Genomic DNA, 12,477 nt, shown 5'->3' with positions numbered 1-12,477 from the left:
TAAGTTCTTCTTCACCCACGACCTGCAGAAGGCTAAAGAAGTTGAAGTGGTTCAGGTTCGGTCCAGTGACAATTCGGCCGATCTGTTCACTAAGTCTCTGCCAACCTCAACGTTCAGGAAGCTGGTTCATCAGATAGGAATGCGCCAGTTGAAGGATCTTCAGTGATGCCTTCATCAGGGGGAGTGTCATGTGTTGTACTCTTTTTCCTGTCTACGGTTTCCATTTTTTCCCACCTTGGGTTTTTGGTTTTCCTAGAGAGGTTTTAATGAGGCAACGTCGTGCATGATACAAACCCATATGGTTATGACATCCAAGGGGGAGTGTTATAAATCATTATGTGGATGGCCCATAACCAAGACCAAGACAAGGCCCAGCCGTGTCCAAGAGGAAAGAGAGTCGGCCGACTTTAGATCTAGGATGTTTTCCATTTATCTGTTTTAGATCTTTTCCTATTTCATGTTGTATTAGGTTTTGGATAATTTCCTTTTTCCTATACTTTGTAATCCTTATATAAGGAACCTCTATTACTCATTAATAATACACAGACAATTTCCCATTCTTTTACAACAAATATTAATATGTATCTGAGCTATCATTAATATTAGGCCTGCTTTTGGTTAGAGCATCTCCAAAAAGAAACTCTATTTTGAAGTTTCCAAAACTCTATATTTGAAGTTTCAATGTGTTCTTTTCCAAAAGTAAAACTTCAAACCTAACTTCAAATTTTTTTATATTTTACACTATGGTCCTTATATTTGTCATAGTTGATGTAAATTCATAAAACTTCTATAAATAACTAGTATATATAAATATTACAGAAATATTAATTAAAAAATCTTACACTAAAATATAAAATTATAAATAAAAGCACATAATTAAATATTAATCTGTAAGCAAATACTACATTATTCCATAAAATTATTTTCGTAATGCTCTCATATATGATCAACTAGTGCATTTCGAAGTAAGAAATGATTCTCTTTATTTTTTATTTGTAGATTAAGAGCCAAAAATTGTTGAAATCGGATATCCTCATAATATGGCTGCTGATAGTTTGATAGCATCAAACGAAAAAATCCTTGATCTTTTAAACAAAAGTACAACAAGCAGGGAAAATAAAATATTGCTAAAAAACTTAGCTTCTATCGATGATGTTAATATTCATGAATACATTCGACCTGAACAAGAAATAATCATACGAAAAAGGCGTCAAGAGCAACAACAACAATCACCTTCGGTTACACAAAATTTGATGGGACAATATTTTGGAGATTTGGGAGGTTTCGGAGCAAATTTACCAGACTATTAGTATTGTTATAATATTTAAATTTGAGTAATAATTTTGTCTTCATGTGTCTTTTTAATAAGTTTTTATTATGGTTTTTTGTAATATTCTTGTTGTTTAATTCTAGTTTTAAAATATTATAAATCTTGTTTTAAATTTTTTTATTTAATTTCATGTGTAAAACTTAAATTTATAAAACAAATTTGAAATATTTATGAGATATAAAAGTTTTAAGGATTAAAACAATAAATAAAAAAAATATTTAAGAATTATAAATATGATGTATAATTGTAAGGACCAAAATGCAAATAAAAAGATGAAACTTCAAATTTGGAGTTAAAATTTTTATATATTTGCAGTTATAGAGTTTTTTTTGGAGATGGTGTTAGTGGGCTAAAATAACATTTGAAGCAGGAAGAATCTGAACCAAAAGACATTACCGAAAGCGGTATTCAATGTTGTGGCATATAGATTGATTGATCGGTTTTACGAAACCAAACCAAATTGACCAATCGTTTTAAAGGCGAGGGTAAAATAGTCATAAACACAAACATTCAAAACCCTAGAGCACAGAAGTGGATAAAAAGGGTTGAGCCACCCTTTACTCTTGCAACTCATGTAATAACATCAATCTCTTTACCGATTCATCTTTGTGTCTGCGTTCTTAACCTTGTTTGTTCCTTGTGTTTGAAACCGCCTCCTTAGAGTAGCCTTGTGAACCCTAAGTTCTTTAGGCAAATTTCATATCTGGCTTAGTTAGGAGGCAAACATAAATTATGATCATTCAGTACTTTTCTGTATTGTTTTTGGTCGTTTGAGGCTTTTTTTTTCTGTTTCTTTTGAGGAGGAGCAATTGAATTATCTTCAATTGCAAGCTTCTTCTTACCAAAAAGCTTCAGACATTAATTCTCACTGTTTTGTGTTTCTATTGACATGATGAATATGTATTATAGCCTCCGAATAACGAGAAAGTGAAATATAGGAACACTTTCTGGTTCAGACAGAGGCTTATATCAAAACTCGAATCAGTTTTTGAGGGTGAAAGGGCTTTACTCTTTTTTGCTCATATCATCCGTTTCTTGGATAGATTCGAATATCTAAGCGACTTATGTCTGTTTTTTCTTTAGCGTTTGGTTCCTCTGTTAAGATCACTTGAGACCACCCTCTGTATTGACCCAAAGGAACTAGTAAATAAAAATTGGGAAAATGAGCCTAATGTATGAATTCATGATGGTAATTAGCGATCAAAACATAAATCTTATATTACTATCGGACATAATCCAGAAAGACAGCTGCCAAAGAATCGGTTCTGTTTTTCTTTCAGTTCAACCTTTTTTAAACTCTGCTTGTATCTGAAATGTTTTAAAAAGGTGTTACAGAAAAAAAAAAAAAAAGCCTCCGAATAGCGAGAAGGGGCAATATTCGAATACTTTCTGGTTCAGACAGAGGCTTATATTAAAACTCGAATCAGTTTTTGAGGGTGGAAAAAAGCTCTCTTTTTTTTTGTACCCATCAAACCTTTCACTCCTTTATTGGATAGATTCGAAGATGTGATTGACTTATGCGAAAGGGTTTGTGATTCTAGATCACTTTCCGATTGAAAAGAAGAAGAGAGAATATGACAGATAGGTTAAGTGACCAGGAGTTCCTCGAGAAAGGTTATGTAATAGAGGCAATAGCGAGCTCCGAAGAATGCTTTTCTATTTTTCTCCTTATTCGCTGGGAAAGCTCCATCGCTCCTAATACTACGACAAAGCTCGTTTGTGGCCACTGAAACTTTAGACCTTCTGTTAGATCTAATTGTTTCATTCATATACTTTATATAGTAAAACACAAGTCACTTCACCAATTAAAATTTGACACTTAATTCATATTTAAAAAATTGAGAAAAAATCAATTAAAAGCAAAAAAATGTTCAAAAAGAAAAAAATTGAAAACGGTTTCTTTTCCACGAACGCTAACCCATAAACCACGATCATTTTTCTTCCTCCACAATACTTCTCTTTCTTCCACAAACTTTTTGTCTTTATTCCTATATATTTCTAGAATGTGATAGACGAACAGCATCAGAACTCTCAATTGATCGAATGTAGATCAGGAAAAGTATGATGTCCTTCTTCAGTCTCAATTAGTGACGGGAATCCTTGGCAACAATTGTCTTATGTGCTCTTTCCTGCCTTTGGGCGCCAAATTCAGAAACAGATTCATGTTAGGATGTTGTAGATGCTCATGTAAGAGGTAGGAGGAGCACGAGTGTAAACACTTCATTAACTGGTCTTCTCATAAGGATTTTCAAAGGTTTTGATACAAGAGACTCGACGAGGCAACAATACGCAGAAATCGTTGTTAATTCGTTGAAGACAAATATTTTGTCTCTTTCTGATTCAGATTTTCGAGGGAGGATTGATGCCTTAAAGCAACGAGCTCTCAACATGCAAGGAGACTCCATGGATTCACTTCTACCTTTACTTTCTTCAATCCTTCGTTTGACACTAATGTTCTTTTGTTTTAACTGTTTTATTTTAATTTCTGGAAGCGTTTATTGTTGTAAGAGAAGCTTTCACAAGAGTTTTGGACTCCAACCTTTCATTGAGCAATTGGTAGGTAAAAAAAATCTTTGTAGATATTCACTATTTCAGTTGTTGAGTCAACTTTGTCAACATTTATTGTTCCAGGATTGGCTAAAACGTTTGAGAAGGAATAGATATGGTAGATCTAAATTAATGGAAATTCGACAGTACAAAAAGACTAGGGTAAGATCAGGTTATAAATGAGAAAGAAGGCGGAAGAAGATAAAAACACAAAAGTAGAGGTGTTAGGAAAGGATGAATTTTTTTTTGATCAAAGGTAAATCGATTCTACTACTAAATCACCACCGAAACATATATTGGAAACACCCTTGAAATATTATAGTGAGTAGTATTTTGATAGTAAATGTAACAAGTCAAAGAACCCATAAAATTGCAGGTTAATAATTAGAAGAAAAAAAAAACACAAATTGAACGAGACATACGTAGAAGTAAATCATAAAAGTTTCAAACTAATATTTGTATCCAATGGGCTAATTAAGATAATTGTAATTTTGTAAACTAATCTAATATAATTTTATATTTCCTGGTTAACAAGTAATAAGTGTGCTAATGGTATGTTTATATTCTCATCTCTTTATGATAAATTAGAGTTATTTATATATAACTGAAACTTGGTCTTACTTGCATGCAATACTAGTTATATAACAAACTAGTAAGAAAAGGAACTAGTAATGAAACATCGTTTAGAGGAGTTAAACTCTGCCTAATGTATGAATTATTGGTAATTAGCTACAAAAAAACACATTCTCTGAATCAGAACAGAAAAGATCTCTTATCTCAAGAAACTGCAGCTTGGGGACATGCTTAAGCTTAGCTTCTCTTGTTTGCAAAACTTGAATTTTTTGGGAAGATATAGGTAGTTAGACATAACCATTTCTAAGTGTTGAAGTTCAAATAAAGTTATAGACAGTCACCATCAGTTATGTGATCATTTCTGGTTAGGAGCTCTTCCAAATCAGCAACATGATAAAGCTCTGTTATTCTTTTGCTAATGATGATGTCACTGTTGGAAAATGGACTGATGATTCTAATTATGTTTGAGAAAGCCGCGCAGGAGATTGAGTTAGATCTTAGTTCAGGCCATTTGGCTGCTGCCGATGTTTTGATATGCTTTTATGTTTGTACATCCTTCTATTGCAAGAACTCAACTCGTTTGTTGTCTTACCACACACCCTTTGTAGTAGAACCAGAATCTTATATAGTTTTATGACAACACTCCTGTCATTTCCAAATCGTTTTTTTTCAGATATCATCTAATTGTGAGACAACATACTCCTACCATTAGGAAGAGAATCCCAAATTATTAGCATCCATCAAACAAAGAGATGAGATATGCTTACAAACACGATCATCAGCCACATTCTACATAAACATAAAAGAAGACAATGTTTTTAACTGAATCACAAGGTTTCATTTCACCATGATATGAAAAATAAGCAGTAGAACCTGATCATAATCTCGGTTATCAGAATCTTCTCCCTCAGATTCCCCAACTTCATCACCATCTTCTCCTTGTTCATTCTCTTCCTTGCAAACAAAATGTGATTTACTGTATGGCTCCATAGAACTGTAAACTGTTTATGTTGTACCTTAGACTTTGCTTCAAGCTTCTCAAAGTCATCCAATTTCTGCAGATCTACAACAGTGAACAGTTTCTTGTGTAACAATGTTGATAAAAAGAGGAGCAAATAAGAGACAATGTACCTGCGTCTTGAGTCCATCTTGCTCTCTTCAAAGGCCGTTCTCTAGAGTATCTGAGAGATTGCATATGATCAAACAATCAAAGTAACTTACAAGATATGAATCTAAGCTGGAGAAACAGATATGAAAACAAATGGTGTGAAAGTTGATTGATTCTCTCTTATTAAACTTCCTCTTCTTCGATTTCAACAATTTTGAAAACCTCTCAATGTCTAAACTCTCATTCTATAATATTGTAAACAATAAAAAAGACATGAGATAACAAAGCTTTACATTACAAATTGCTAAAGACAGTTTTGTTTGTACCTTTCTTTTAAACACCATCACCTAAATAATGAGTTATTTGTATCTATCTCAGTTCTTTATTGTTTTGAACTTTCTATTTTAGTAAACTAACAACTCTATTATCAAATTTATAACTGTATAACCTTTTATCACAAATCTAGAGTGTACAAGCATATAAACGGTTCTAAGTTCTAACGTTGGAGGTCATGATGTTAAACTTATTGGTTGGGGAACTACTGATGAAAGCCAAGACTACTAATGCCCACAGGTTGAGTGAGCAGGCATGAAATCCATAAGCAATGGATGATCGGGAGTTAAAGTTTAATTGATTATTTATTCAAATCTAGGACCCCTTCTTCCATTAGTCAGTTTTAGTGGTCGACCCTAAAATTTGTAGGCTATAAATAGTTTAGTAAATTTAAATAATTCCTTTTTTTTACAAATTTAGGAATATTTGTTTATGTAAATTATTTTTAAAATTTTAGAGAGTCTACATGCCAATGTTTCACTTGCCCACCCTAGACACTTATCTATATATTTAACTGGATTTGATCGAATTTCCTTTGTACGGTTCCGACTGCCCACAGCTAATGGACTTCCCACATCCACTCGGCCCGTGGATCCTATTCAGTACGATGGGCGGTGCATTATATTTTTTTCAAGATTCAAAAGTCTTGTTTACTAACCATGCAACCACCACAAGAAATTTCCACGCGTTTTGGCATCACTCACACGATACCGGAAATGATTTTCCGATAGGTCATTCATACTTCTACTACTCCCGCTCAAGCACGATTAACTATGGAGTTGTAAATGGATGTATGACAGAAAAGGTAAGTGCATTTTGATGATATAGGTATCCAAATCAATTTTCTTAATCTTTTCTACATATACCAAAAATCGGGATGTTATAATTCACTATCACTCACAAAGTGTGATGCCACCGTTGCGCACCAGGAAAGGTCTCAAAACGCCTCTCGTATCATGACTAAGATGGCTAACCAGCTCTGATACAACCCCGACCTTCTACGGCTAATGTGTCTCCCTCGTCCGCTCACTCGGCCTGTGGGCCCATTCCGTACAACGGGCGGTGCATTGTTTTTTTCAAAGCTCGAAAGTCTTGTTTATGATTTCCGCAATCACCACATGACCTTTCCACGTGTTTTAACATCACTCACACGATGCCGCGAATGATTTTCTAGTAAGTCATTCATCCTTCTACTATTCCAGCTCTCCAGCTCAAGCACGGTTAACCTGGAATTCTAAACGGATGTATGACCCAAAAAGTAAGTGTACTTTAGTGACATAGATATCCAAATTAATTATGTTAAACCTTCCTTCGTATACCAGAAACGGGATGTTACATCCTTGTTTTCCAGGTTTCCATAGTCTCTGTTACTTTCAATTATGTGCGCTTTCTTCTTCACTCAGTTTCATTTACCTTTTGTTTCATCTGCAAATTTGGGTTTTCCTTGTCTTTAAATACTTAGGTTGAAGATATTGATCAAATGATAGGCTTGATCATTTAAGACAAAATTTCAGGACAACACAAGCGATAAAGTTTGTGTTGGTTGGGTTTATAATGTGAATGATGAAAAAAAAGAGCATATGACTCTGCTTACAGTTTAAGGATGATACTGATAATCTATGTGCCAATAGTTCCTGCGGTAAAGTTTTTTTAAGGGCCTCGAAAGGACATAATTCCCACACAAGACACACCATTATAAAGCTTGTATTGTACATATCACAAATCTAATCTTTATATATAAAAATATAAAGAAGGAATATTAACCATTGCTTGGTTATATAGATTATCCATAAGCTACGTACTGTACAATGGTACTTTTATTTTCCTTCTCCATATAATTATTTCGCGTTATCTTGATTGTCAATAATTCTCAGCTATATAATAGTATGAAACTGTAATTAAAATAGAGGGTGGTGGCGGTGGGTCCATGTGTGAGTTTATCAAATGGAATCAGCGCATCACCCATGTTATAAGTACGTGGACTTACCATTATATATGCCATAATATTAGGGTATAACTCTCTAAAATATATATTACGTACTTATATATTTAAAGTCTTGACTTCGACCACCTTAGACATTTCAAGGTTAGGTTGAAGATCCACATTAAATGTGTTTATAATATTGAGTAACAATCTGTGGGTGGAATGTTGATGAAGAAATTCAAAACTGTATTTAGCAATGTACTATATATATATATATCGTTTAGAAGTTAAGTAACCATTGATGCTAAATAAAAATACTCATTCATAAATTATTCGTTATTGGTCCCTTACATCTCTCTAGATGACCATAACATGTTATAGTTTTTTTTATCTTCGGATCGGTTTTACATCTTGAATTACAAGAAAAGTATCCCTTTGTTGTTTTTGTTCGGTTTACATATACTTGAAACGACAGTCTCATAAGTTATAGTTATAAACTGTATAGCAATTTGCGTCAAAGTACCGAAACCTTTGATAAATATCTATTTATCAGCGTAAGTTGGCAACTTGCAACGTACCACGGAATTTGCGTATAATGGAGGAGCACTTATCAGTTAATGTCGTACGTTGAAGTTTCAACAAAACCTCATTGATTTTCGAATTCGACGTTCGCTGCGCCGATCGTCAAGAGACAACTTGTTTATAAATATGTACTTGCTTGTAATACTATATAACTATTTAATGGTTATTGTAAGAATTCTAATCATTCACGAGACGCGCTATAGCTTATACGTTGTACTACAAGTTTAAGCAAATATCAAAAAGAAATAAAAGATGATTGAGTTACATCATGTTTATATAATTATATCACACACACATGACACATACGTGTTGAATGTGTAAATGTATTTTGCATCATATGCATTTGGATTACCCATCGGCCATCGCCGGCCCACTTAGTATTATAGAACGTCACTTTCCACATCGATCTATCTTTATTTTGAGGGACGGATTAACTGAAAGAATAACACAATAAGATTTATCAAGTTTCTTTTAATAAATAGTTTAAAATTTGATAGATATTCTAATATTCTAAAATCAACTTTCAGCCATATTAGATTGCTGCATTAGTCTATTATATTTGTTTCGTACTAACCACCGGTTTACCATCCTACTTAAAATTTTAGTAAAAACTTGGTTGACAAGATAACTCAATTTAAAACTAAGAAAAAAGAAGTTTATAATTAAATGAATGGAACAAAAAGCAACTACCTAAAGTCACATGCCTTATAGGATTAACTAATTATCATATGCATGAAAACTCCGTATTATACGCACTCTTTTAATCATTGGGTCAATCATCAGCAAATCATATTATTATTTTCAGCGTTTTTCCGCTAATTCCAAGTCATATATAATTATTTATACATTTAGTTTAATTGAAACTAGCTGTGTGATTTTACTATAAATAGGTGATGAAGCCTAAGTCTTATGCATCCAACTCTACAATCATCAACGTCTTCTTTTATCATAAAAACCTAAGAATTTTCTAAGAAAATGGCGAAGATCGCCTCTCTTTTGGTCGCAGTTATCTTCTACGCAATGTTTTTCATGAAGATCAGTTCAGTTTCTGCAGGGTGGTTGCGAGCTCATGCGACCTTCTATGGTGGAAGTGATGCTTCTGGTACAATGGGTAAGTTCCCAAACTACGGCTTGATATTTTTATTCGGTTCGGTTTAATTTAACACTTCAAATTGTATTTTTTTCGATTTGGAGAAACTTATATTTTCAAATTATTTCGGTTTGGTTCAGTTCTATATCTACAAACAAATATAGTTTTAATATTTATTCTTCTTATGATATGATCTTTTCATGAGGTTACTTCTTGCTCAAGAAATGTATTTATAATTTTACCTTCAGGTGGAGCTTGTGGTTATGGAAACTTATATACGGATGGTTACAAAACAAACACTGCGGCATTGAGCACAGCACTGTTCAATGACGGCAAGTCATGTGGTGGATGTTACCAGATTGTCTGCGACGCATCCAAAGTGCCACAATGGTGTCTTAGAGGCAGATCAATCACAATTACTGCCACAAACTTTTGTCCACCAAACTTTGCTCAGGCAAGTGACAATGGGGGATGGTGCAACCCACCAAGACCTCACTTCGACATGGCTCAACCTGCCTTTCTCACCATCGCTAAGTACAAAGCTGGAATCGTCCCCATCCTCTACAAAAGGTAATTACATTACAACTTCTACTTAATGCTCTAAACAATTTTTAACATGTATTTTATATTTTTATCTAATATCCTATATATTTATAATATATAAAACTTGCATTAAAACTTTATAAGTTCACGTTAATTGTACAGTAATGTTAGTCAATGTTACTATTTCTGTTTTCTTGTAGATCAAGAATGTCATAAAATAGTGTGCTTAAAGGGTTCTTCTTATTGTTATAGGGTTGGATGCAGAAGAAGTGGAGGGATGAGATTCACAATGAATGGTAGGAACTATTTCGAGCTGGTTCTCATCTCAAACGTAGGAGGAGCTGGTGAGATCTCTAAAGTTTGGATTAAAGGCTCTAGAAGCAAGAAATGGGAGACTATGTCAAGAAACTGGGGAGCTAACTGGCAAAGCAACACCTACCTTAATGGCCAATCTCTTTCTTTCAAAGTTCAACTCAGCAATGGAAGAATCAAAGCAGCTCTCAACGTCGTTCCTTCCAATTGGCGGTTTGGTCAGAGCTTCAAGAGCAACATCCAGTTCTAATCATATAAGCAAAAACAATGTTATAACCGGGTTAATGGTTTTTTTTTTCCCTCTCCATCTTACACTTTTGTATCGTTTGTATTTACTTTCTTTGTTTTCTAGCTTTATCATAGTCTTGCTTCCAGAGAGTTTATAATCTGGGGAAGACTCAAGCAGTGATGATTATATTTGTACATTTTGGGAACACAATATGTATCACTATATAATTTATATTAATGAAGAATATATCGTTTTGTTTCAGAAAAAAAAATCGTTGACAAAAAAAAAAAAGAATATATCAAGCAACTTACTTTAAAGGTCCTTGAAAATCTGTATCTTGCCTCTCCCAACATCAGCGATGTACAAGCGTTTATATGTACAAGATAGTTACGAGATCATAGAGATCTCCCTAGATTATAGGATGATTACAAAATTCTATAAACAGAATAAGAATATCTTTCGTATATTCTTTCACCCTCCCTCGGTTGGAGCGTTGGATTTCTTAACGGTCAAGCTGTCTTTGAAATTGTTGAACAATGATGTCGGTAGTCCTTTGGTGAATATATCAGCATACTGATACGCTGATGGAACGTGCAAGACTTTGACCTCACCCAAAGCAACTTTTTCTCTGACAAAATGGAGATCAAGTTCAACGTGCTTCGTGCGTTGGTGCTTGACAGGATTGGAGGAGAGGTAAACTGAGCTGACATTGTCGCAGAATATCAGAGTTGCTTTCTTCATTGGTATGTGGAGCTCGAGAAGTAGGTTGCGAAGCCAACATGTCTCTGCTAAAGCATTGGCGACTCCTCGGTATTCAGCTTCGGCGCTGGAGCGTGAGACCGTTTGTTGTCGTTTTGATGACCAAGAGATTAAGTTCTCTCCAAGATAGACACAGTATCCTGATGTGGAGCGTCTGGTGTCAGGACAGCCAGCCCAATCAGCGTCCGAGTATGCTGTGAGAGTGTCGAGGCTAGACCTGTAGATTTGAATTCCTTGATCTTTTGTGCCCTGTAGATATCGTATGATCCTCTTTACGGCATTCATGTGTTGAGCCCTTGGATCGTGCATGAACAGACACACCTGCTGCACCACGTAGGCTATGTCCGGTCGCGTGAAGGTCAGGTATTGAAGCGCTCCAGCCAAGCTCCGGTAATGTGTCGGGTTATCGAGTTTGGCGCCTCCTTCTGAAGAAAGCTTGGAGTTTACGTCAACTGGTGTGGAGAGAGGTTTACATAGAGACATTCCTGCTTTCTCAATTATCTCCGAGGCGTAGTGCTGTTGTGAAAGAAGGATGCCTGCTTTGTTGTACTCAACCTTCACACCTAGAAAGTATGATAGGCGTCCCATATCAGTCATTGGGAATTCCTTTTTCAAGGATGTTTTGATACGGTCAAGGAGGGAGCTACTGGAACCAGTGAGGATTATATCGTCTACGTACAGCAGAAGGTAAGCCATATCCTTTCCACGTCTGTATACGAACAAAGATGCATCTGATTTACTGGTTTTGAATCCCATGCGTTGTAGATAAGAGCTGAAGCGTGCATTCCAAGCTCGGGGAGCTTGTTTGAGGCCGTAAAGAGCTTTCTCAAGCTTGCAAACGTGATGTGGATTTTTCTTGTCAACAAAACCCGGGGGCTGATGCATGTAAATGGTTTCTGAAGTCGTACCGTGTAGGAAGTCGTTCTGTACGTCTAGTTGATTGATGTTCCAGCCACGGTTAAGGGCGATATTGAGGACAGTTCGTATCGACGCCGGCTTTACAACGGGGCTAAAAGTCTCGTAGTAGTCAACTCCAGCTTGTTGTGTTTTCCCATTAGCTACCAAACGAGCCTTGTTGGAGGTATGATTTCCATCTGCATCATGTTTTTCCTTAAACAGCCACATAGAGTTAATAATATTAGCACCA

General features: G+C 35.1%; 1 protein-coding gene across 1 annotated transcript; it reads left to right on the top strand.

Moving 5' to 3' along the window:
* The first annotated feature begins 9,328 nt into the window (after positions 1-9,328).
* On the top strand, positions 9,329-10,771 carry LOC106333230 (putative expansin-A17). The gene is made up of 3 exons (XM_013771699.1): positions 9,329-9,508; positions 9,736-10,057; positions 10,283-10,771. Exons 1-3 carry the CDS (start codon positions 9,373-9,375, stop codon positions 10,590-10,592), a joined length of 768 nt encoding a protein of 255 aa, XP_013627153.1. The 5' UTR covers positions 9,329-9,372; the 3' UTR covers positions 10,593-10,771.
* The last annotated feature ends 1,706 nt before the right edge of the window (positions 10,772-12,477 follow it).

The sequence above is a fragment of the Brassica oleracea genome, chromosome C3 (assembly GCF_000695525.1).
Source record: "Brassica oleracea var. oleracea cultivar TO1000 chromosome C3, BOL, whole genome shotgun sequence".
Classification (NCBI taxonomy): Eukaryota; Viridiplantae; Streptophyta; class Magnoliopsida; order Brassicales; family Brassicaceae; genus Brassica; species Brassica oleracea.
The sequence above is the reverse complement of the archived record's forward strand: the minus strand, read 5'-3'. Positions and strand labels throughout refer to the sequence as shown.